The following is a 26,779-nucleotide window of genomic DNA, read 5'->3' as shown; positions in this document are numbered from 1 at the left end:
TAACCAAACATTTGTAAAACATGTTTCACAGTAACAGTATATATATTTTCTGTTCAAACAAGAAATAGTTTATTCAAGGTGTGACAGTAAAAGAATTCAAATGTTTGGATTACTATTTGTCAAAGCTCAAAAGGATTCATTTGTGGATAGTAATATTGATTATGTAACAAGATCAAAATGGAATTTGGTCATTTTTGAAGCTGTTCACATATCATAAATTGAGCTTGCCATTAATCAAAATTTGGCATCTTAAATGACAAGTGTCAATATAATAGACTATCAAACATGTATTCATTTACCATATCAAGCTGTTTTTTGACAGAAAAATTCAAAAAAAATTTTTAAAAAAGAATCAAGAGACAAAAATATTTCACAACATATGATGACAGCACATCATCAAAATTTGGGATTCATGTTCAACAAATTCTTGACTTTGTCATTAGAAAATTTCATGATTTTTTTTTTTAGTCAACTTTGGATTATTTTGCATTTGCACACATTTATATTAGTTTTAGTTGTTGGCGATGTTATTTTTTAGTCGAGAATTACAGAGTACAAATTGAACATAACCTGTTTACAAATTTCATTAATAAAGGTGACATCCATTGACCTAGAACAATTTTGTCACAGTCTCTGCATTACATATATGTACATACATCACCTAATAAGTGAGTGTGATAAATGTATCCATAGATGATATACTGTACCTGTCAATGATCTTGAATGTGAAAAACTCACAATGCAAATGTCAAGAAAAGATGGAAAATGATAAAAAAATAACATACCTTTATATCTTGGTGTGTTATTTCAATATCTGGAGCACCACTCAGACTTTGATGAAATGTTTGGTTTACAGTCAAAGACTGGAAGCTTCATAGTGGTATGTGTATATATATATATATATCTACTCTCTGCATTGCATGGCAACTGAAATGAACCAACTATTTCACTGCACTGTACACAGGTCTAGCTATAAGAATATAGAATAAACCATACAAGTGTAGGGGTGTCAGACTGTCACTGATATGATATGGAACAAACCATTCATGTATAGGGGTGTCAGACATTCACTGATATGATATGGAACAAACCATTCATGGATAGGGGTGACAGGATTCTCTGAGACTACACAATCTAAGTACTTTGAGCAGACATCTATGTCGCAGGATAAAAACATGGTGCAATTTGCTCTGTCACATTTCAATTATTGAAATTTATTTTAAATATTTATAAATATAAGACACAAATTAATCATCAAGGCAAACTTTATAAAAAAAATTTGTTTCCTGTAAAAGGACTTCAGAAAATGTGGTAAGTATGGGTCAGAATTTTCTATTTAATTTATTTTATATTAAATTTTTCAAAATTATTTTCACCCCAACATAAGATACTCATCGGTCTTCATTGATTAGGTGTAAAAAAAGTACATGAAGACAATTATAAGAACACGTTATGTAGACTGTACTGTTATAGTCTAAAAAGACCTGGTTTCTCTCTGGAATATGAATATAGATTTCTTTAAAAATTGATCACAGATGAGGGCTAAGGTATGAAGGTGTACATGGAAATAAAGTAAATTGTTACCGTTTTACGTTTTTGCATGCAAAAAAATGCTTAGGGTCGGGGTCTTAAACTAGAGTTGGTCGAATTATCGGAAACACACAATTTTTTTTATTTGGCCTAAATGAGCATATATGCCACTATGTTTCATCTTCCATGAAATATTCAATTTTATACTTATAAAATATTGATATCAAATATACATATAGATGATATACTAGGCAGGGGCTGTTATTAAAAAAATGTCAATATAAATGTAAATTTTGGGTTGGTTTTTATGACTTTATTTTGTGTAATGTAGCAGATACAAGTGTCCTGGGTTTCAATTTCATAGAAGCAAAATAATCAGTCATTATAGAAAAAGAATGTTATATGTAAAGAATTGAGGCTTTGAGAAACATTTTTTTGTCAAATTATATAATGATTTGATATCACTGACAGATGATTTCCAGAACTAAAAGTATCAACAAGGTTATTACTACTTTCATGACAGCTTGGAAAGATTAAAATCTGTACAAATCATTTAGTATAATCTTAACCATTCTGGAGTCTGTTTGACTTAAGAGGTGTCAGCTGGGTGTATTCATGCACATGCAATGGAAATTTCTGTACTCATCCTTACACTGGTAATCAGATTTGCTGCCCTCTATGGTAAATAATAGTTTTACTTTGTTTTCATCTTAGCTTCTCTCAGTATGATTTCACTGTGTCATTTTGTGGCAGTCTATGATCAACAATTCATCAAAAAGGATAAAGATTTTCATCTAACTTCTATGGGTGAAAACTGTATATGTACAGTAAATATATGTTGTACTTGGTTACACTATAGATAGTCTAGTCTGGACATGGATAGTTTCCACTGTCTATGGTTATATTGCCAGAATATCAAGAGTTAATATTTGCCAAATATCAGTTGTGTCTTTCTTGATCATTTAAACTGTTACCTTAGTCTTCAGATATATGATCGCTGTTGTCACTTTCTTCCTGTCTCTTCCTTCACCTGTGATATTTCCAGACCTGCTTACCCGTGACAATTAAAAAAAAGTTAGAAATTGCACTTCAACAATATTGTGACATTACAAAGTGTAAAAATGTAATTTGACCAGGTTCACTAAAGAGAGTGGCAAAGGATGTTTGTTACTGGTGACAGGCTCTATTACTAGGTATGATGAATAAGGAGAGAATAAACTCACAAGTATACACACAGGAGCACAAAAAAATACACACTGTGTGTTCCAGTTAGACACATGCACATACCAAAGAGTTTCTTGAACTCCATTTTCTATGTGTTCTTTCTAAGATAGAATGGCTCCATTTCTCGGTTTGTTGAAGGTGCATATCTATGACCGAGTGACTTGATGGACAGTCTGAGTATTTCAGCTAATAGATGAAAATCTAAATGATGACATCAAAACTGTCCCATTCTGCTAGCGACATTCCTGATACTGTGAAAGAGTTTAGGTCCCAATGTATGCTCTGGACTTTCCAAGGAAAGTATGACTCTGGGTATCAAGTTACATAGTGATAAAAACAAGAAAATATCGCTTTTCAATTTGTCTTGGTTTATAGCAATCCCCTTCTGAATGACTGTTTACAAGTGACAGGTGACCAGTGTATGGTGGTATCTGTTTATTGTATGACTGTACTGTCCAATGAATGGAGCTGACCCCCTGGTGTTTAGGAGTCATAATTTGTTGTACGTATAATGCAATACTGTCCTCTAGTGGCAGCTTACATTATGTAACTTAACGAATATTTCTGTCTCATTTTCATAATTTTACTTGGCAATGTACAAATGTATATTTTATAAACTAATTCAGTTTCTCGAACATAAAAACTTGGATTTATCTCTCTATTCTTGCTTGGATCATTGAAGTATCACCAAGGTCATGATTCTTTCATGGTTGGCTGTCTTAACCACAATTTGTACATTTGGTGAGACGACGGATCATGAAAATCCATCTTTAAAAAAGCAATGTCATCAAGTGTGCCCATGCAGCCAATATGCCATCCATTTTATGTAACGTTTAATTAACTGTGGTTTAACACTTCATGACCAACCTGCTGCCAATCAGTTTGCGATTATTTAACCCTCAAATATCCACGCAGTGCACCGCTGGGCCTTGTCATGTGCTGTAAATGTGACAATCAGATCTATCGATTGAGTCAAGTGCATTGAACTTTTCCTTTCGTAACTTAAAGTTGGACAGAGCATGGAAGTAGTGAAGTAGTTTCCATGGACAGCGACGTTGGTGGCGCTATTGATAACCTCCAAGTGCATAGATTTTATCTTGTGAATTTCTGTCTCAGGATTTCACTCATTTTCATAAAATACGTGCGATCGAGAGTGGCTGTCAATGAATTCGAAGGTATTTCAGAATAGTGTTGTATTTTCAGAGATAAATACTCTATACTTTTTATGACATGCATGTGGCAACTCTAGTACTTTTCTTACATAACTTGGGGAGTCCAAACAATACATAAACATTAGTGACGCATTTCATTTCATTCACGTTCTATATAGCTATCGCCACACCGGCTGCAATGCGGTACCCCTTCATGGAGTCTCTCAGGGGTTTATCGCGATTTTCGCGTTCCACATTCGACAATATTACAAACCATAGGCCTTCCTTGCTTTTAGGATATCGCAGAATATTGAGTAGCTCTAAAAGTACATTTAACGCCCATCCTGACTCGGCACCCGGGGCCAGTGTTCAACAAAACGCGTCGTCAACAGCTATCGAACAAGCGCCACGACCCGTCGAACTCCACAATGTCGAAGTTAATGTCAAAAGGGAAGAGAAAGAGGAGTTTTTGAAGCGTGAGGCGAAGGAGAAGTTCTTGGATTTGCATTTTACAAATGCAGAAGAGTCTTATAAAAGTAAGACCACAGCCGAAATACTCAGGGCTTTACTAGTTTTCAAGTTGTGCTCGTTCAATTTTCTAGTGGACAAAAACAAACAGGTAAGAACAAATACACCCGTACTCTATCTATGTGATGTTAATTCCTGTAGTCCACCTCCGAGTCTACGTAAAGACAGACAGACTGTAGATCGCAGTTGTCTGACACTTAAAACGATATGTTGTCGATGTGATCAGTGATGCCCGCCAACTCTTGGACAACACCATACCATACTCAAGGTGACGTGGTATATACATGTGCTTAGTTGTAATGTAATAGTTGACAAATTGGTCACACACCCACTTTTTTAGCCAATCAAATTTACCTATGGTCATACCAAGATAGGATATTGATAACGATGTAAATATATACACAGTGACAAGTACGAGTATTAGTATGTTGTCACCATCGCACTGTATTTTATTTGTAAATGTCACTAATATCATAAAATGGTTGGCCCTTGGCTAAGTTCGTATTTAAACATACTGCATTTTTTAAAATTGTTTATGTGTTACTATTGAACTAAGACGTGTGACACACTTGTGACAGCATTCATAATTGTGTGTCATTGCATATTACGTATTACCACAGTCCATCTATCAGTATCACTCAGTCTAAGTATGGATGTTTATCTCTCCTTATGCATCCATGCTCCAATTGTGTAGCCTAGAATCCAGGCGATTATAGGGAGATTTTGAATTTTGATTTCCTTGGGAAATAAATTCAACCCCTCCCCCCCCCCCCCCCATCTCATGATCTGCATGGATTCCAGGCTAATAAGTGTGTATCTTGTAAGCTAGAGTAGACTATTAGGAATGTATGAGATTCTGTAGCTCATGTACTTTACAGTTAATCCAACATATACATATATCAGTATGTAGGGAAATAAGGTCACTACCATGCTAGACATGCAGGGACATGTTTTGCATAGCCAGTTGTCCCACCAAAAACCCCATTTTCATTAATCACGATAAAACAATTACAGCTGTCTCCTAAATGCATACAAAGACTGACAAACGAATCTATCACGACTTACATGTAGAGTGGAATGCGAAGGATTTGTTGAAAGAGGACAATCACATTTAATTTAAATTAAGTCAGTTACAAAATGTACATGTGTCCTTTATATAATTGAGAGTTTTGTTCATCAAAGTTATTCAGGACTACATCGTCATGGTTTTCAGATTTGTAACAATTCTGTAAATATCAAATGCTATGACTCTTATGTTTTATGTGTAAGAATTACGGTTGCATTGGGTTGATCATGTGACCATCAATGGGGTGGTAGGTGGTATAGAGCTCTACAACATCTAGATTTGAGACCAGCACCAGTTGAAAGTGACACGTGACCTACATTCACTGCTTGGTATTCACGACCTTGCATAACCAGACACTATAGTCAGTATCAATAGACTCTATGTATTGAGTTCAGCCTCACATACTTGTGATGTATCTAAGTGTAATTGTGAGGCGGGACTAGACTAGTAGTGTTCCATAAAAGACTTTGTCTACATATTTAATGTACATGTATACGTACCCATGGCAGAGACTTGCCTTGGTGTTACTGTTACTATCTCAAGAAACTCAAGATCTCTATACCTAGAGACTTGTTTAATTGCATTAAATACTACCTCAAGAAGCTCTCTACACCAAGTACTATAATAGCTTCTTGAGATAGTTTGAGTAAACATCAAGACTTATAGTCCTTTGTTAGGTGGAGTAAAATAGAGCAGTAGTAGTTCTGTACATGACAATAGAGCTAGCAGGAATTTTTGACATGGGACCTGATTAAGTATATGCATACAGAGTAGGGGAGGGTTGAAGGCATGTTTGGTTTCACTACATTCATCAACATGATATATGATGTATATTGTGTGTTAATATGATAATAATAATAATAATATATTTATTGACATTATGAATTTTAAAAAATACGTTAGGAAAATGCTGTAACATCACCTAAACTCAAACAATTTACATCTTAAGTTTTATATATCTATGTAAATTTTATATTTATTTTATTTATCAATTTATATCTTCATGATACTGTATATAATATGCAAATAATTCAAGTATGGAAACTAAAAATTTGAATGACACAGTGGGAACTAGTATTATTTGTGATGTAACAGTCATGTTATGACCTGTATTATAACTAATGAATTACTGATAAGCCATAGACATTGCGAGAAAGAGGGTCAGGAAACTGCTGCAAAAAAATAAAAGGAAGGCAATATTGTTTGAAGCAATGTGGGGTGGAATTTATAATTAAAATAATTAAGTCTGTTCACACCTTGACACTAGAAAGACAATAAAAATGGTATTATTTATTTCAGAATGCATTAATTTGTTTGTAAAAACATAAATATGACAAGAACATGATCTAGATTTTGAGACAGTCAACAGTTCTTAGTCCTATCTCAACCTTGAAAATATGACAAAGAACTTGGTTACAGTCAGACTGTCTGATTGTTGAGGGGGAATAACAAATCTTCAGTTTGAAGGCACACACATATATCATACATAAAGGTTTGCAATGAATTATACCATCAATACAATTCAAATATGGCTTCCTCAAATACCAAAGTAAAGCATTTTCTGTATGTGTACCACAATCATGTATAGTATCCATATCAAGTATAAGAGTTAATACTGTTTTATTTGCTAAAGTGACCACATTAGAAAGGCCACAAGCTCAGCTTGTAAATAAACCCATTGAAACAGTATACTTTTACACTTAGTATGGATGCTATAAATGAGTGTAGCACATAGAGAAAGTGCTTCACTTCAGTGTTACTCATTGTATTAAAATTGAATTATTCACATACAGTTGTATACAACTTCTGCATAATATAGTAATAACTGAGATCTATGAAAATTGTGTTTCATTCACAGCTGCTGAAGTATGGTAGAATGATAGCTGGTAAGACCATCTTTGAGAAGTTGATGCAGGCCACCTTCTATGGACATTTTGTAGCAGGTGCTGATCAGCCAACCATCCAACCAACTATTAACAGACTAAGTAAATTTGGTGTAGGCTCAATTCTTGACTATGGAGTGGAAGAGGATATACCACATAAACAAGCAATAGAATCAGAATTAGAGTAAGTAACAAATTTCATCAATTTTATTTGAACGTGTAATAACTAATTCCTGTGCGAATAATTACTAAAGGTCACAAAAGCATAAAATAAAAAGATATTGTTTAAAATAAAATAAAATAAAACATAATATACAGACTTGAACTGCAGATACATGAAGAAAACAAATTATATAATGTCTGCTCTGTGCACCACATTCTTAGGCCACGTTGGCATTATGACCAGACTAAAAAGCCTTTACTTTAGCTAAATGTTTATTTTGTTTGGTAAACTTCAGTGCTAGTGTTTACTCTGATGCTGCCAGTGGTGAGCTCTGTGGTTTGCAATCAATACTGCTAACCCCAATCTGCATTTTAGACCTATTTTGACCAAAAACCAACACCCAGTTTTAGACCATTACAGATTTTCAGAAGATCAAATTATAGACCAAACCATATTTGTAGTACATGTAGTTTATACTAAGGAAATGGTGGATCGCAAAATGTAGTTTTCACTCTTGTATTTTTCCCCTCAGGAGGCACTGAACATTTAGGGGCAGTTAATGGCACAGTTATGATTTGGTAGACAATAGACCACATTTTAAGACCAAACAAAATTGAGAATAATGTAGAGTGGACCCCATGTTTAAGACTCTTCAGTTGAAAAAAAATCACATTCCATTTTAGACCAAAGGGTGGCACATATATGTATAGTCAAATTGTGGAGAGTTAGCTCCCCACCCCACCCCTGAGTGTTTACTTTCACTGGTGAATACTAACGCAACCTAAATTAAAGATCTCAGTTTTTGTAATTTTATCAAATGTGCACAGATTTGAACTAAACATGTGTGACAGCTAGTGGAAAACAAAGCTAAGGTAGACGCAAACTTCAATTGTTGTTGGTGTACAGTGATTTGAACTAAATACATGCATTACAGTCACGAGTGGAAAACAAAGCTATTAGGTAGACTAAGATAGACACAAACTTCAATTGTTGTTGGTGGCTAAGTGTGGTAGATAACAAGTGAGTGCATGCACAGTGTATCACTGGGCAATGTCTTGGTTATGCAGATAAATTACCCTGTAATCAGATTAACCTAAGTCACATAAACCAAACAGTTCCTATGAAGTAAAGATATAGAAATCTTAGGTTGGATGTGCCGCCCAAAGAGAGAGATGACACCCTACTTTGAATGTAAATTACATCTGTCCATTGACAGCTAATATATCAACATAGTTTGTTTGTGTTTGCTTCTTAATAGTTGAACTGTCTTTATCTTGTTTTAGCCATATGACATATTCACACCAATTCTGCCATACCTAATTCTTCCTTTTACCAAACTCCATCATACAACTTGTACTAAGGTGCCCAGAACTCCTTAAGACACAGTAAACACCTTACAGCTTCAAGGATGTCCTTCATAATAATATTACCTGGCCATTAATGATGATGAGACCATAAGAAAGTCAAATTTCAGACAGATACTATTTTAGAGTGCCTTAAAATTGTCACATCTAGAGTTCATTGAACTGCTACACATCAACCAAATCATTATGCTGAACACGTTCTATGGCACTAAAAAATCTACACAATAAACTGTTTAGCAGATACTAGTATGTCCTTGATAGTCTCAGGCAGGGATTAACTCAGTTGTACGTCCTGTTGGTTTATACTTCCATGTCTCAAGCATAGACAATAGAGGGAAGGGTAAACAAGTACATGTATCATGAAAGATTTATTGTGAATAGAATAGTACAATGTATGTGGATATAACTCTTTTGTACACATTGTCAGCAGAATACAATCCAAAATTAACTCATCAATATTCCATTACCCTAGCTTGCATAAACTACGTTGTCAAGAATAAATGCCTCCAATTTTCTGTGTTACAGACAAGCACATTTTGCCCAAATAAGGTCAGTTATTGTTGTACAGCTAAACATGACTGAGATATTCTACTGGTATCAATTGTGTATAAACTCAAACTTGTGCTATATGTATTTGTAAAATATTAACTTATAGCGCTCTGATCAGATTCGTATGGTACTGACAGTTCATGATATATGGTAGCTAAGTTTTTACAAGTATGTAAATTTGCACATGCACACGTATATACCAGCTAAAAAAAAACCCATAAATAATCGTAATTTATCATAACAAATTAATCCGGATTTCCAAAGAATATAACAGCTTGTAACAAATCCTGCACAGATGTGTGTTGTACTATCATTCCGTTCTTTCGTATAAATATTAAGTTGATCATCAAGTACCCAGTGATGCTGAGTTTTCATTTTTAGCCGGATATCTCCTGAAAGATAAAAAAATAACTTTAAACTCCTGGCTGGACCACAAAAATAGTTTGTTCAAACTAGTCCGGTTTGTGGCCCAAAGAAAAATATACAATAATATATATATATACATCAATCACAAATAAAAAAAATAAATAAAAAAAATAAAAATATGTATGACGTGCCATCTCTTAATACAAATAATTACACCTGTCGAATATATAGAAGGGGCAAAGGAGGATTTATAAAAATGTTTCTGAAAATTTATCTCGTAAATACTGTTTTAATCACACCACTACAGTCCTCTGGACTCTACATCATTTGGAATCATGCCACTATAGTTCTGTGGACATTATCTGGAATCATGCCATTTGAATGAATCAAAGTACAACTGGAAAAACACATGGTATAAGATAATGATAAGTACACATGTTGTTTGCCTATGCTGTAATACTTAGAAAAAAGGAAATGTTGCACCTAAGTCATTTAAAGTTTCCTGTCTGGGGCATGTACACTTAAAAATGTCTAAATCTTACAAATCTGACAAAATAAGTATATTCCTCACAAAATATTCCACAGGGTACTAACTTGAATGTACACTGAGACCATTATGGTTTGGATAACTGTTTTATCTATCTGTACACGTATGGATTGATATTACTGGCACTGTGACAGAGTAGACTCCATAAGTCCATTTAGTATATCCATCTTATCCAGAAGTTATAAATATTCATTGAATTTCTTTAATTTTAAGAAATTCGATTGTTATATGTTTCAGTATTGTTGCAGAACTTGAAATTTTGACAACCACCAGACAATATATAGTTTGTGATGTACACCCGTCATTCAACTTACTTCCAGGAATCATTCATGCCATATTGATATTGTCATCAAAATAAATTACTATTTGTGTATCACAACATCCCAACACATAAATTTTGAGCCTTAATTTACAAATCAAAGTCCCAGCACGGTACAAAAAATTAATGAATTAAAAAACTAGTCTTAATATATTAATTAAGTGCCTGTAATCTTAAACTACATATTCTCAATCATCAAATCTTAGATGAAAGAATATGACGTCAGCTTACTGTTTTATACTGTGTGATCAATATCTATAAAAACTGTTGTCAAGGCAGAATAACTAAACCCTTATGTCATTACAAAGTGATTTTGTTCTACTTAACGCATACAGTGTATGGTTCCTTCATTACTATGCCATTTGCGCTATTTATCTTGAGTCTATGTATAACCATAAGCCTAAAGTTACAGCCATCCATTCATCATGTTGACATGCCATGGCTACAGGTTAGCTTCAAAATTAGAATATGAAAGAATAACAGCCATTATCTGTCGTCATCATCATCATCATCATCTTGTCATTATCACCATCGTCATCTGTAGCACACATGTATATCCTTATGATTTGCGTCATTATTATTTTATAATGTACATGGATTAAAATGACATCAATTATTACCTTTCATAATTTGAACATGTCTGAACAAAAAATATGGGTGGATTACCAATTTACATCCTGGATGTTCTCTATCACAACAATACATGTCCATGTCATTGGTTTTGTGGCTTTCAGAATATGAGTTATAACATTCATAATCGCAACTATATCTCCCAAGTTTTCATAAACTATCACAGATCACGGGTCATATGTTTATTTCTCAATAATTTTCTTCATTCAGATGAAAAAAATGTGCTCTCACCAAAATGTTTCATCTGTCAACTTTTGGTTACAGTTTAAGGCCCCTTATGTCACTCCTGATTTGACTGTAAAAAGAAAGATATTGGAGAATGATATCAGTATGTCCTGTTTAGAAAGAATTACGTACCACACATCACAAATAGATCGTTTTCATCATGAATATTCATGTGTGGTATATAAAGATTCATGAATATTAAATAAGTAAAGTGTTTTCAGATCATGCCAGATTCTGTCACCAAGGTCTCAGTGTATTTTGATATGCATGGTGTGTAAGATGTTCATCAAATATTGATTTGGCAAGACAGTAGAACACTGACCCCAGTTTGGGTTCATGGACTCCTGGAAAGCCATTGAAATTCCTTCAATTTTAAACTACTCCTGGAAAATGAGATTTATAAAGATGATATTAGCTGTGAAATGTGGTGACAAACATTGACTGACAAATAAACAATGGGCAGATTTTATTTCATGAAATATATGTACCAAACTGAGTACAAAATGTCTGTGAAATTAAATGACAATAAACTGGAAAATGAGTCGAACACTCTAGAAGTTGTAAAATGATTTTGTAAATATATGAATCTCGACAGTTTACGAATTACATTATTAGTACAATTATACATACAAATACAAGACTGGAATTGAATACTGAAATATAGACTACAGTAATGTCAATAGCATAGAATCCAGGCGAATTGGGATTTTGAATTTTGACTTTCCCATGATCTCTCATGAGGAAATAACGAATTCAAACTCCCATTTGCATGGATTTCAGGCTATTTGTCAACTACTACATACTTCCATTCTATATATACATTGTACCATACATGTATATACAGATGATGTCATGTTTTCAATCTTTGTGTGATTTTGTACTCTTAAATTAATAACTATAGTCATTATTGGTAATTAAGTCTTGTTGCCATGACGTACATAGATTTATGTTAAACATAGGTATCTGTGTGTAGCAGCTGGTTACATGTTTTTTTATCTGACATACATGCAGATATTTATAAATGGAAACTCTATATATCTACAGTGTTTTTTGATATCTAAATTTATAGCCTACATGACATATGTATAACCATGCACTTAAGTCTGGTAAGTCTGGCTTTCAGTGTTATCATGGATACATCCACGGGTGTTATCGACTTGACACGCATACATCTGTAATATGCAAAATGAATACTATGTAACATTATGGGATGTAAGACAAACAACATTTCTGTGTTATTGTTCTGAAATATATAGTGTTGATATTGGAATTCCATAGCTCAAATGCTATTATCAGACATCCTATACGTTAATACATAACTTAAGTTACCATTAGGTAAAATAATTGTGTCATTACTTGAAAATAGTATTTTCTGTTTAAACTAGAATTATTTATTAGATTTCAATGTTGTACAGGTAGTACGTACTTCCCACTGTTGTGTAGATTATAGTAAAACATAAATTGATTAGAAGTTTATCAGACTTCCTGGAAATTGCTACAATATTGGGTTTCAATTCGAAAACAATTAAACTATATGAAATTTTAGTGTAATTTACTAACTATATCCTTTCTAAACCGTTCGTATGAATTCAGGTATTAATGTATTGATGTTAAATCTGTATGAGTTGAACTCAGTGGTGCTACAATCATGCTAGGTTATAAGTACAGTTGATCCTTGCAGCTCTGTGTGGTGTGTTTCACTCTCAGACATCAATTATGTCACACATGCAACACTTGTATGGCTTCCCCATTTATAAACTCGCTGTCACTGTGGTATTACTATGATGATGTATTGGTACACCAGCCAACTGTGTCACTACATGCCCCCCCCCCCTCCCCCTGTTCTTGGATGTCTATATCAATCAACCCTTGGGCATCAACCTGACTTAAAGTCTGAATTGTTAAAAGCCCCCCTAGTGTACCTCTAGAGAACTACAATCACCACCCAAAACATAGCTACACAAAATCGTGCCTATCTCTAATCTAAGGACATCAGATTTAAGGTCATTAAACTTGATAAAGTATTATCAATGGAGGCACCTGACTTAACATTGTAAAAATAGTTGTAATACATGAAATCATGACCTGATTTCCATGAGACAAGCCAGCTGATTGGTTGATTGCTTTTATCAGTCACCATAAGGTCAAGTGGTAGATACAAAAATCCAATTCCAGACCATAGTATGATAAAGATGATGAGTAAAGGTCAATGAAGGTCATCACTTGAGTAGAACACAGTGTGTACAGAGTGGATATTGTATCAGATAGTAGCTAGGACACTTTAATGTATAGTGTAATGTATATATAAGTCCTGTTTTGTAATCACTGTGCCTGATCCATTTCCTTTGCCATGATTTGTCAACACATGGTCATGTGACCATTCAGTGACAGTGCATGGTCATGACAAGTGAGAAAGTGATATCATCAGTGATTTGTCAACACATGGTCATGTGACCATTCAGTGACAGTGTATGGTCATGACAAGTGAGAAAGTGATATCATCAGTGATAATTGTGTAATTTTATGAAATGTCTATAGCCCAGTACCTCAACAGAGGAGGGGGGAGGGAGGTACATTGTACACTGACATTGCATTTCGGCCACTTTATTAATTTTGAATGTATGATTTCCTTCTAGATCATGCATCTCAGCAGCTGAGGAACCAGAAACACAAGGTGAGGACAGAACTACATGTATTACTCGATGTATTAGAGGCCACAGAGGTGGGCAAGAAGTGTGTCCATTAAAAGGAGTATGGCAGTTTGCCAATATTACCAAATATCTACAGACATTCAGTCTTAGGGAAATACTACAAAGATTTCAACCTAGGCAAAATCACTCAGGCAAAGTTAGAGAAATGACAGGAAGAAGTGAACAAAAGGAAATTCCTAAACCTGAGCGTAGGGAAATTCCAGAAAGTGAGCTTAGGGAAATCGTGGATAAAAGTAAAAGTAGGGAAAGTCTGGAGATTAGTGAGAGTAGGAAAATGCTGGAAAACAGTCAGGATAAGGATACTAGTCAGAAGACTAATGAGATTAGGGAAATGTGGCAAAGAAGTCAGGATAGGGATAATGAAGAGGATAGACTTAGGGAAGAGGATAGACTTAGGGAAGATGAAGATTTGGATGAATTAGAAGAAAGTTTAGAGGCTAAGAAAGGTAAGCCGAGAGAAATGTCAGGATATACTGATGATTAGTGCATAATATCTGCAGCTAGAATTATCTTAGCTTTTGAAAGAAGTAATAATGATTGATAAATGGGAAAATTATGAAAATATTATTGTTTTGTTTGCTGTTATACCATATATGAGAATAGATGACACACTTAACATTCAGAAGACAGTCAAACAAACAGTTTTTGAAACCATGACAAAACAACTTTGAATGCAAATTTGAGAAAACAGGATGAACATGAAATGGTAAAATTAATATTCTAAAATGATAAATTGTTACCATGTACCCATCAGTGGTTCTTTTCTTTAGGATGAAATATGGTAGAAACACAATGGATTAATGACAGTTAGTGACATTGGCAACATAATGATATCTGAATAGATAAAACCAGCAAGTTAATAGGTTCTTTATTTAATCCGCTATCAGAAATAAATGACATGAAGAATGTACAGAAAGATAAGGAGTACTGTGGGTAGAGTTCGTTGGATCCTATTAAAGTTTTCAGACGGCATAAAAATCATAACATTTTTTATCCTGACTAGTTATGGAACAGTCACTGTCAGGAATAAAGTCCTGTTAAGATAAATGATTTTCCAGCTATTGTTGGAGATAGCAATATTTAAGATGTGGATGTAGAAGGTTGAGGGGTGAAGGGGGGGGTGGGGGGGGGGGTGGGGGGGGGTGAATGTGATGTACCAGTTTGGATAAGCTGAATACGTGTATTACAATGTCATTGGTGGAGCTGCATATAGTATATTTGAGTTTTTGTTATTGTTGTTGTTGTTGTTGTTTGTTTGTTTTTATGATGATGTTTTTTTGGATGGACACCCAATTTAGATGTTATTTAAGCAGAACATGCAGTCATTGTTGATGATAGTATAACTATTGACTAAAATGCATATTTTACCTTACATCATGAATAAATGCCAGGCTCACATTAAAGAATGCACATTTTGAAAACACTTCGTCGACATTACATTTCTATGTTTGTAAACCATGTAGTCATATGTTTTTAGGAAATCTGGAAAAACAATGCAAAATTGTTGTCTTTTCTTTTGCCTAATTTTTGTGTCAAAATGATAAGATACATGTATTATTAAAAGGCATTGTCATGGTAACAATGTGTTATTTATGAATTCATATTTATCATTTTGTGCCATCAACTGTTATTCTACAGCTTCCAGAGATAAAAAGTTTCTGGCGTATGAGGAGTTTGGAGATCGTAGAGACAATGTAGCAAGTGCTAGGACATATTTTTATGAAGATGAACACAAATGTGATGAGAATTTAAAGTTCTTCCTCAAGTGTATTGATGCTGCAGGTAGGTTGCACCTATAAGAACTATTTATTTTTGAAACAAAACGAAAAAATTGAGACTCAAATGCAGTCTTTAACAAAGTGAAATTAGTGTTTGATAACACAGAACGCACACATCTTACCAGTTACATAATTTGTTATTCATAGACATATGTTCTCATAATCTGCACTTCCTGTCATACCTCACTTCTTCACCAAAACTCCATGACATGTGGTACAAATGAGAGGATGAATTTTATTTAGTTTTATAACTGTAGTTTTGATGTTGACTTCCATTCACCAAATGATATGCAACCCCTTGGTACATTGCTCTTTGATGGTAAGGTATCAAGAGCGCCCTCAGTGTTGATATTTAGTTTAGTGACTCGCAGGTAAATTGTCAACATTTCAGACAGTTGGTGACATTTTGCACAGTTTTGAAAATATCTTCATTTATGAATCCACAAATAGTTCATGTACACAGTTTGTCATGTTTGCTGTGTTTTTTTTTTATCCCAGGAGCTTCATCAGAAGATGGATTTGCAGCAATTAAACTAACTGCTCTTGGTCGGCCACAGATGCTTGTAAGTTGTTTTCATTCACTCATTTTATAAAATCTCATTTCTCTAGTTTGTGAAAATCAATCAACCTTTGTCGACAACACCATTCAGTTAAAAGTTTTCATAAATGGTTTATTGATATGATCAGTTTGGAAGATGTCTGAATGGTACAGATGTTCAACGTTACTACAAAACAATAATTTCCTGCAGTTTCGTCGTGAGATATGACTGTATTCCACCAAAAAATACTCGCATAATTTCATGTTTCTTTGGCTTCCTGAAATACATATTCAAAAAGCAATACCAAAATTTTAACAGGTATAATGGTTTCACAATCTGTTGAACGTACTTCTCTTTTTCGCAGCTTCAGTTTTCAGAATGCCTGACAGCTATTCGCCAACTTTTTGTGAAAATAGCGGGTACAGAGGGAGACTTGATCCACAGAAAGATCTCCCAAGAGACTTTCCAAGCCAAGTTGGAAGCCATGGGTGTGATGCCAAGGGATAAGGCAGCTACATGGTTTACAATATTTGATTACGATGAGGATGGGTAAGTCCAACATCTCTATGTTTATTGTGTGAGGGCGCTGTTACAATTTTCATTTGATATGTAATATTTTTGAGTACTCTCGTATTATAAAGTTCCTTGTGTTTCATCTTTTCAAGGTAATATTTGGACAGAGTCCTTTGGTGTTGGTTGTTACGTAAGAACGTGATTACAAATTTAGTATATGTCTGCTTGAAATGGGAAAGACCTCAATGTGAATGACATTGTAAATGAAATGTAATATCATGTATTTGTATTCACTGACTTTTATAAGTTTATAAGTAAAGTTCAGTATGCTTCTGTTATGTAATGGTGTATATAAAATTATTTCTATAAATAATGCTATTGCATAGTGTAATGAGCTTTATTTGCATGTTGGTTTTGTTTGTTCGCTTGCTTTTTTTAAAAACAAACCACATCAAAAATGAATTAAAGAAAAAATACGAAACATAAAAAAAAAAATAGTGTTGCTTTAAAATGTGTGGTACAGGTATCTTAATAGATAAGGCACCATGTACACAATACTTGAAACCTTTATTTATTTATTGTTTGTTTATTCATCTTTAGGCCACAGGCCAAAATGACAATTACATAACTTAATGAAAAAACAGAATACAGTATAACAGGTTGAAACCTTTATGTGACCTATGGAGACACTGTATTTTCATCATAAAAACAATTGTTGTCATCAGTGGTGATTTAGCTATTGTTAGGTGTGATCACTGACAGCATTAGTTTTCGTTCATTACAGTGCAATAGACTTACTTGACTGGGACAGACTAATGGAACCAAATTTAAAGATGGGTAAAGTTTTCAAACGACCAAATTTGAAGGTAAGGTGTAGTCTATTCTGTCAACGTTTGTAATAAAACGTATTGGTCCTAGCAAAAAATGTTCTTATGATATCCTATATCATTTTAAAATGAAAACCCTATTATTCAGAACTCATAAGTACTGTGTGCTTTAAATCTCAAAGCTAAAGTAAATCTTCCTTAGACTATGTGCTCTGTAAAAATTCATTCATTTATCTTATCTTATGCAATGTTAACTTCCTTCTTTCTTGGAAAATCATGGAAATTACATGTATGTCAAGTTTCATGGAAACAACTCTTTTAATTCTGGAAAATTACATGTGTTTTAAGTTTCACCAACTTGAGTGGTTTAATTCCTGGAAATTGTATGTGTGTGTGTGATAACATCAAGTGACACTTATTGGAACTGTTTGATAAATTGTTTATTGTTGATACAGATGACATATGTATTTTTTTATTTATTTTATTTTATTTTATTTTATTTTATTTTTCAGACAGGAGAAATGGAACCCATGGTGATGACCCTGACAGATGATGAAGATAGACAAATGAAGAGTATGATAATGAGGATGAATACATTAGCAGAGGTGAGAGGTCATTCATTGTGTAGCCCCAACACAGTAGAAATGCCGTACATCAAAAGAAGACTCAGAGAGATAAAGAGATTAAGTGAGACAATGCTGATTTACAACCCTTGCACTAGTTGTCTAGAAATGCTGCTGATCAGAACTCGTTTTATCAGCAGTAGACAACTAAAACTGACTTTGAAGATGCTGAAAAGTTGTCTCCTTATCACAAATCAAGCAGACGTGTATTGATACAAAATAACAGTGTGAGTCTCTGATGTAAGGTCATGACATGTTCTTATCAGTTTGTTTATGTCTGTTAATTACGTCATATTGCCATATACCATGTGACTAACTTTCACAGATATGAACAGATAAAAGAATCATGTGAATCTACATGTGAAGCACTCTCTAATTTGTTAGCTCATAGATGTATTAAATCTTAGGGCTAAAATTAGCAGACTTATCCTAATCCTCATTTGTGTTGGTGTTTACTTACAGAGTACAATTACCATACTTTTCACAGCCCATTATTTCTTACGAAGTATTTTATTGTATTTCAGAGAGCGTTGGAGAAAAATGTAAGACTGATGATTGACGCAGAACAGTCTTACTTCCAGCCAGCTATTTCCAGATTGGCCATGGAATTAATGAGAAAATTTAACAAGACACGGCCAGTAATCTTTAACACTTACCAGTGTTATCTTAAGGTTCGTAGTCAACTTTAACCCCTACCGGTGTTACTCAGTTGTACATATAAATCACCAACAGATTTTAATCGTCCAAAAATGAGAGATTGTTCAAATTGTTGAAAACAAAACTCTTAGAATTTTTGTTGTTTTTATGTTTATTTACTGTTAATTGCTTACACATGGAAAAGTTGAGAAGAAGAAAAGGTAGTAAAAAAGTGGGGGTTAAGAAAATGTTTTAACTAGAACCTTAGAGTTGATGTACATATGGCATAACAACATTAAAATATCAATAGCTAGTCAGTTTCAAAGTTGGATAATTTCATTTCCATGGTAACATGGATGGAAAGTGTCTAACTAGAAACTATGATTACAATTTAAGCTTTTACGTGTAACTCTGTATTATTGAACAGTAAAGCACTGATCACAGATGAAAACAATTTGTTAGTACTAAATTTAATGTGCAGAGGTTTCTTCACCTTTATTTTGCACTCTTGTGGTAACCACCACTGATAAACTAATCAGTTGACAAGGAAGAATCACCATGGATCACTTTTTTATCAAAATGGTGAAAAAGTCGTTCTGATTTTGACTATTATTTCTTGTTTTCAACCTCTGTAGGACGCCTATGACAATATCACAGTAGACATGGAATATGCTAGAAACTCAGGGTTCTTTTATGGTTGCAAACTGGTCAGAGGTGCATACCTAGAGCAAGAGAGACAGAGAGCTACCAGTATTGGCTACGATGACCCATGCTGTACAAGCTATGAAGAAACCAACCAAAGCTACATGAAAGTGTTAGACACAACACTGAAGTATATGAAAATACATGGTGGACTGAACACAATGATTGCATCACATAATGAAGACACTATCAGGTTCGCTGTACAAAGGTAAATGTAGATTACAATTATAGCAATGAAACAAATAGCATGTGTTATAGTGTTGTCTTTTTTACCACATGAAACTATAATGTAGTTACCCCAAATCTCTAATCCATATGTGCAGCTAAGTATAAATGTAACAAATAAAGTATACTTTGAGGTAATCCAAAAGTTGGAAAAAAATGCACACTTTTGTACTTTTATTTACATAATCTATGTTTTTTACAAAAAAAGGGATAAAGCTCAAGTATGCTTTGCATCTCTATAGACTGAAGGACTGTAACAACAGTTCTAATTGGTTGTCCAGTTTTACATCACGTCATGTGACTTTATACATAGTTCAGTTTATCTGTTATTTCTTAACTCACCTGTATGGTTACTATTTGTTTTACCACAGAATGCAGGAGTTGTGCATTGGACGTAGGGATCAGTTGGTTTACTTTGGACAACTGCTTGGTATGTGTGATCAGGTCACATTCTCACTTGGTAAGTTTCATCCCAAGAATTCTTGACTGTGTAGCCTTTGAGCAGACAACGTATTCACCTCTCCATCAAGACATTCTAAATCTCATACCAGAATTCTTCACAAACAAAATCTTGGCTGTTTCTCAGATGTTTTTTTCCTCGAAACATTGCCAAACTCTGATGTCACAAAAGTATTTTGAGGAAAAAAATATTTTGAGAATAATATGATTATAGAGCATGCACAAGTAAAATGTATGGAAAATTTTGAATGATTTTTGGACATTTCTACTTTTATTTTGTGGACAACAGAACCAACACACATTGTCATGATATAGAATAACCATGGTATAAATCCCATATTTTCTCTCTGAACATTACTATTTGGCTTGTATCTGTAATGCAGACACACAGACAAGTCAGTGACATAGGATAGTGACATCATGTTGTGACAACAGTTTTATTGACTATAAATCCTGTATTTTTTGTTTGAACAAGTACAACTTGGCTTATGGTTGTAGATGGAGGATATATATGTCAATGACGCTGCATACTGTGTTGTGACAACAATTTTATTGACCATCTATAACATATGTCTTTCAGGTCAAGCTGGTTATTCAGTATATAAGTATGTGCCATATGGACCCGTGGAAGAAGTCTTGCCCTACCTGTCAAGAAGAGCAATAGAGAATAGAGGATTATTACAAGGCGTCACGAAAGAAAGAAAGTTACTTGCCAAAGAGTTAGGTAGAAGAATCCGAACCGGCAGTATTTTCTACACACCATAGCTGAATTTATAGAATAAAATGGTGTTCGATTTGTACAAATTAGATAGCTCTGTTACATGATATTTGTAATAAAAAATTATAAAATAGACATTGGTGCAACAATTGGTACTTTCATTGTCTTGTAATACACAGTGTTTGGGCTGTTGATGGTGAATTAGGTTTAGGGACTCAATAGATATGCAGGTTCACAGGCCCATGGATACATAAGATATGCATGTTCCCAGGCTTTTGGAAATGTAAGATATACAGATTCCTGGGCTTGGTTGGTTGTAGACAATAAATATGCATATTTTTGAGATGAAGAGGTGTAGGATAGTGAAGCTTTGCCAAACTGACAAATGAAGTACCAAAGTTTTAAATTAATGATTCCAAATAAAATACAAGGCAATATATTATGTAAGCTATGCAAGAAGTCATAGTAATTTGCTGTCTCTAAAGTGACATCAGTGAAATTATAAAATTATTCAAATTCAGTTTATGGTTTTTGTGCATGTTTGTGCATATGTACATATTTTACTGTCAAACAGGTTTTTTTTTAGTACTGTATTGCCGAGTTCTTAAAAGTGGCCATATGGATGAGGATTGGGTATTTATTTTGGATTTTGGATTTACAAAACAATTTTTTCATGGCTTTCTACTTGAAAAATCAATGTGAAAACATTTGACTAAGTCTGTGTTTGTAACTCAATACATGTACTTTGCAAAAAGCTACAAAAATGTGTAAAAAAAAGTTTCTTATTGTACATTTACAAGTACTTGGCAGATGTCGTTTCATATAGATTTTTGAAGTAGGAAACCATGATAAAATTGTTTTATAAATTAAAAATAAAACTCCACAATAAATACCCAATTCTCACTTTAAACTCTGATGACTAATTTGATTGTTAAAATGCACTTGTTACAACTGTATGATTTGAGATATTCAAAAACCCATGTGTGGTTGTATATATTGGTTATTGGTGTCCTCCATGTAAATTGAAATTTAAATGGATTTATGAAATAAGTATGGACTAGACAGAATGCATGCCTACATATCATTGTACAATATATTGTCAATATGACGGTAAAGTATAGTTACTTTGGAACTGTAATTTGAAATGAATACGACGTTTCAATTTATCTACAGCACGTTTCAAGTTACTGTTCACTGGCTCTGTTTGATACAACCATGCAGAAACCAATAAGAAACTGTACATGCTACACTTTAAGATACAACAATTGAATAAATACTGTTTTTTTGCAGCGTTTTCTCTAAATGAAATGAACTATATAAACCTACCACCATGCAGACATCAAATGCAGTTGTCAAAACATTAGTGCTTGCATATCTGCATTTAATTGCAGTACTTTAATGGTTTTATTTCAGTTAGACAAAATGTAACAAAAGTTTGCGATATTAAGGTTTAGAATATACAGTTTCTCATTGGTTTCTGAGTGGTTGCATCAAATAAAGCCTGTGAACAGTAATTTGAAATGGGCTGTATTATGATCTGGAAATGATCATTTCAAATGTACTTTTCCAAAGTAACAATATTTGACTGTCATATGCCTACATATGTATACAATCAATGTGACATGGGGGAACTGCTGCTTGATTGTAAATACAGAATTGTTTAAGTATTTTTTTTGAGCAAATGAATAAGAGAACTGAACAGTGTAAATTTTGGCATCTTCCACCAAGTTTGTTTATAGCAACAGTTGTCATGACAAGTTAGTTTGCCTGGAGACAAATACTAGAAATGAAAATGAAACTGTATTCATTTGAAATGGCTGATTAAGTCGGCAAGATGGTGATGAAGTAAAAATTACATTTCCATGCTAGTTCCAAGATAATTTATAGTTTTATGTATGGGCCTAAAGTTATTTACAGCAACATAATGTCTACTTCTTATTCATGAATTGATATTCTAATACTACTATGTGGCTATTAGTAGGAGCACATTATTGCTAAACATAGTACTCCCACAGAAATAGTGAAACAAAGAAATTGTCAAATTGTACAGTTTGGGTGGCCTTAGATATTGAATTGTATTGTCTCTATAGGAGTCATAATCATGTGTTAAAAATCAAGCAAAGTGAGTATTTTTGGAGAAAACATTTACAATGTGAAATTGGTGTGTGTGTGTGTGTCAGTGGAAGTCTCTACTTACCTCTTAAAACAATGTCAATAATGAGTCAATAATCAAAAGTAATTTATGTAAAATAGATTATTCTTTCATGTGAAAACCTATGATAGTTATCTATCAAAGTAATGGTACTAAGGAAAACATTGTATCAGAATGTTTTACACTCGGGCAAAAATAATACAAATATTACGGTGATAAATTTGATGGTAGTATAGTGCCTGGTAACATAACGTAAGGTATGCCATGATGGGGTGCCCGACATCTTTCACAGCCGGTGAGGGCAAGAGAGACATATATAATACAGCCTATATGCCCACAGCACATGGGTAATAGTCTGGTTCTTGAATGATTCAGTATCCTTCGGAAGAAACAGATTATGTTACCAATATGGCTGGGTAAATATTACCCTGGTAGTTGAGCCTTCGGTTTTCTTAGATAGAACACAAACTAAAACTATTGTCACAACATATTGATACAACAGTGATAAGCTATTGAATGGCCATTGGATTAATTATAATCTCAGTAGGGAGGCATGTCTGAAAACTAGTTTATTTAGAGTTCCATAAACTTGCAGTGTTGTTTTGGGACTTCCAATGTTTACACTATGTTGATCACAGGGTGATTAGAATTGCACAACAGAGGAATTATCGCTATCATCCACTTGTGTAAACTACCACATTGAAGAACAATAGATTTAGTTTGCGTCTATCAGTAAACCGAAGGATGGATTATCAGAGTCGTATATGTATAGTCTGATACTATGTATCGTTGATACATACACTATGAATTAGACACTTTAGTATTATGGCATGTGTGACAATGTACACATCTCTGACTACAAGTCAGTTTGTATATAATATTGTGTTGTGTGCTATTAACAGACCAACAGTGTGAACTTGGTTGATAGAAAACCTACCTCTATAAGTTTTTAAAGCTTTCCTGATTGTCTTGCTGTTACAGTGTTTTATTTCTTAACCCAAGGTATAACGTTATTAATCTTCATTGGATAACGAATTCTATCTTGCCAGTTTTTCTTAGCCATTGTTGTTTTCAAATTCTACTTTGAAGCAAGATGCAGCAAAGTATGTGTATTGCATATGTAATAAGAATTGGTGTAAAAGTGTAATTCCATCTTAAACCAAGATATTTTATTTTACTAGAAAACAATTTTTCTGTCTTCAGCTAGTTCTCAAAGACTAACTTTCACTGATTGCCAGATAAGCTAGTACATTGTGTTCATGCACAAGAAGGCATTATAATCACTACCTATTTTTGCGATTTTGTTTTCCAAGGAAATAATAAAAAAGAAGTGTATATTGTCTTTAGTAAAAAATTTCCGGTTAACAGTATAATTCAATGTTTTATCAGCAATAAAGAGCTCAGCTTGATTCAGTACCTACTGTACGATAGAAAATTCAATCCTTTCTCTACCTGTCTTGGACATTTGACATTATTTTTTTTCAAACTTTAGAAAATGATGAAGCAAATGGATTCTAAATACGTCCATCATAAGTTTGAAAGAGTTCTGAAAAGTTAAAAAATCGAGAAATACTAACAAATCCAGGGGTGTTTTTTACACTAAGCTTGCTTTTATGAATGATGAATTGCCTATTTTGTAAAATATACATTTGAGAGGAAAGGTCAAAGGTCACTATATTGTGTATGAAAAGTTAATTATACGGGAAGAATTAGTGGTAAATTTGTGTACCATAGCTGAACTATTACTGGAAATTATCATAACTTAATATTTATGCTTTATCAGACAACAGTTTTTATGATAGAATTAGTCAGGGAATCTCTTCAGGGACATTTTTACTTTACTTTCTTTCGAAATGACTACTTTAGTAACCTGTAATCGTCTTGTTTTTAAACAAATACTGATCATTTTAACAGGTTTGTGCTACTTCTACACAGTGTTTGAGTCTTGCCAAACCAGTGATATTGAATGCTGTTTTCAAGGCATATTATTTTATTGTAGAACTGTTGTGGAGTGGAAAGCAGGGTGGTATAGATTGTAGATATGTATAGGTAATATATAAACTATTGACTGACATGTATTAATGTGGAAATAAAAATAATGACAAAATTTGTAGAATGCTGTCTGAAATGTGTGTGTGTGTGTGTCTATCTGTCAGTGACTGTGTGTGTGTGTGTGTGTGTGTGTGCGTGTGTGTGTGTGTGTGTGTGTGTGTGTATAGAAGCAAGAGTCACATATTGTTGACTTGAGGATAAAGATTGTATAACCTTCAATGCAGAATATACCCCTTTCCTATCAGATATATGAAGATGATCGATAGACATGATGATGATGATAGTAGATCACTGCAGTACATCGTCCACACCAATTGTGATGTGGTCAACTTGGACTTACCAGGCACCCTGAACTTGCTTGTCCCATCTATCTGTCAATTTGTGATGAGCGCCCTCTATCGGCTCATAATTACAAAAGTGTGATGCTAGCCATTCATTATTGAATATGTCTATGAGAATAAGACTCGACAGACGATTTTATGTGGACATATGACAGTAAATATGAAAATATAGTAAAATACATGCATGTTTATATATTGCACAGATGGACTAACCATCTCGTGTAGCTAGCTATGATTTGTAAACTTTCATAAGTTCATTTTTAGTTTGCCATAACAGAATTCAGAGATATATCTGCCATGCCAACTTTTTAAAATTAATGTAACTGAGCTTGGAATTACGAAAGCCGTAGAGGGACTTCTGACTTCCGACTTCGGACTTCTGACTTTCGTATGGAATAGTATGGGGAGATTTTCTTTTAAAACATGGTCCAAATGATTTGTAGTGAATTGTAATCTTTACTTGAATTACTTTCCAGCTCTTTGTTCTTCTCCTTTGTTATTCAACTTCTACAAAAAAAAGAAATTGTAAGCGTTTCACTTGATTCAGTGCCATTATTTCTAACAAAAACTTGCTGTTGTGATTATGTTAATATATTCATTTGCGAAACTTTTAAACCAATGAAATGGTAGGATACGTCTACTCTGCGATCACGTGACTAAACGGCACACCTAAGTCTGTGATATTTCTTTTAAAACGTCGGACGGATCTGACTGCTGTCACTGTCGCGAGGTAAATTCTTTATATTTTTGAAAAAACGTTTCTTGAAAAGTTATTCCACTTATGAATTTAGACAAAGGCTAGTCATCACAACAATTACAAATTTATTTTGACACATTATTCATCGTCTCTGACTCGCACAGTTCACGGACCTCAAGTTCAAATCCCGTGGTTCAAATGTCCCGCACTTTTCGTCGTAACTCGACCCGAGGCCTCCTGCCATGCCTGCTGCCGACAACA

At 33.9% G+C, this 26,779-nt stretch overlaps 2 protein-coding genes across 2 annotated transcripts in view; one reads left to right on the top strand and one right to left on the bottom strand.

Annotated features, from left to right (window-relative positions):
- LOC144449633 (uncharacterized) overlaps nt 1-2,534 on the bottom strand; it is a 33,039-nt gene extending 30,505 nt beyond the window's left edge. Inside the window, exons 1-2 of the mRNA XM_078140207.1 lie at nt 2,505-2,534; nt 786-970 (exon numbers count right to left, since the gene is read on the bottom strand). The gene's annotated coding sequence lies outside the window, so the exon portion shown is untranslated. The remainder of the gene's footprint in view (nt 1-785; nt 971-2,504) is intronic.
- A 1,561-nt stretch (nt 2,535-4,095) lies between these two features.
- On the top strand, nt 4,096-25,518 carry LOC144448804 (proline dehydrogenase 1, mitochondrial-like). Its single transcript, XM_078139103.1, has 12 exons — nt 4,096-4,524; nt 7,358-7,566; nt 14,182-14,219; nt 15,895-16,038; nt 16,533-16,597; nt 16,938-17,122; nt 17,871-17,952; nt 18,426-18,518; nt 19,061-19,207; nt 19,808-20,082; nt 20,471-20,559; nt 21,139-25,518. The coding sequence occupies exons 1-12, from the start codon at nt 4,105-4,107 to the stop codon at nt 21,321-21,323; spliced, it is 1,932 nt and encodes a 643-aa protein (XP_077995229.1). The 5' UTR covers nt 4,096-4,104; the 3' UTR covers nt 21,324-25,518.
- The last annotated feature ends 1,261 nt before the right edge of the window (nt 25,519-26,779 follow it).

Source organism: Glandiceps talaboti, chromosome 18 (genome assembly GCF_964340395.1).
Source record: "Glandiceps talaboti chromosome 18, keGlaTala1.1, whole genome shotgun sequence".
Lineage (NCBI taxonomy): Eukaryota > Metazoa > Hemichordata > Enteropneusta > Spengelidae > Glandiceps > Glandiceps talaboti.
This window is presented reverse-complemented; position numbering and strand designations above follow the sequence as displayed.

Coding starts and splice junctions, on each gene's coding strand:
- LOC144448804 (XM_078139103.1), top strand. CDS start 4,105: ATGCGGTACCCCTTCATGGAGTCTCTCAGGGGTTTATCGCGATTTTCG. Junction 16,039..16,532: donor CAAGTGTATTGATGCTGCAG/GTAGGTTGCACC, acceptor TTTTTATCCCAG/GAGCTTCATCAGAAGATGGA. Junction 16,598..16,937: donor TTGGTCGGCCACAGATGCTT/GTAAGTTGTTTT, acceptor TCTTTTTCGCAG/CTTCAGTTTTCAGAATGCCT.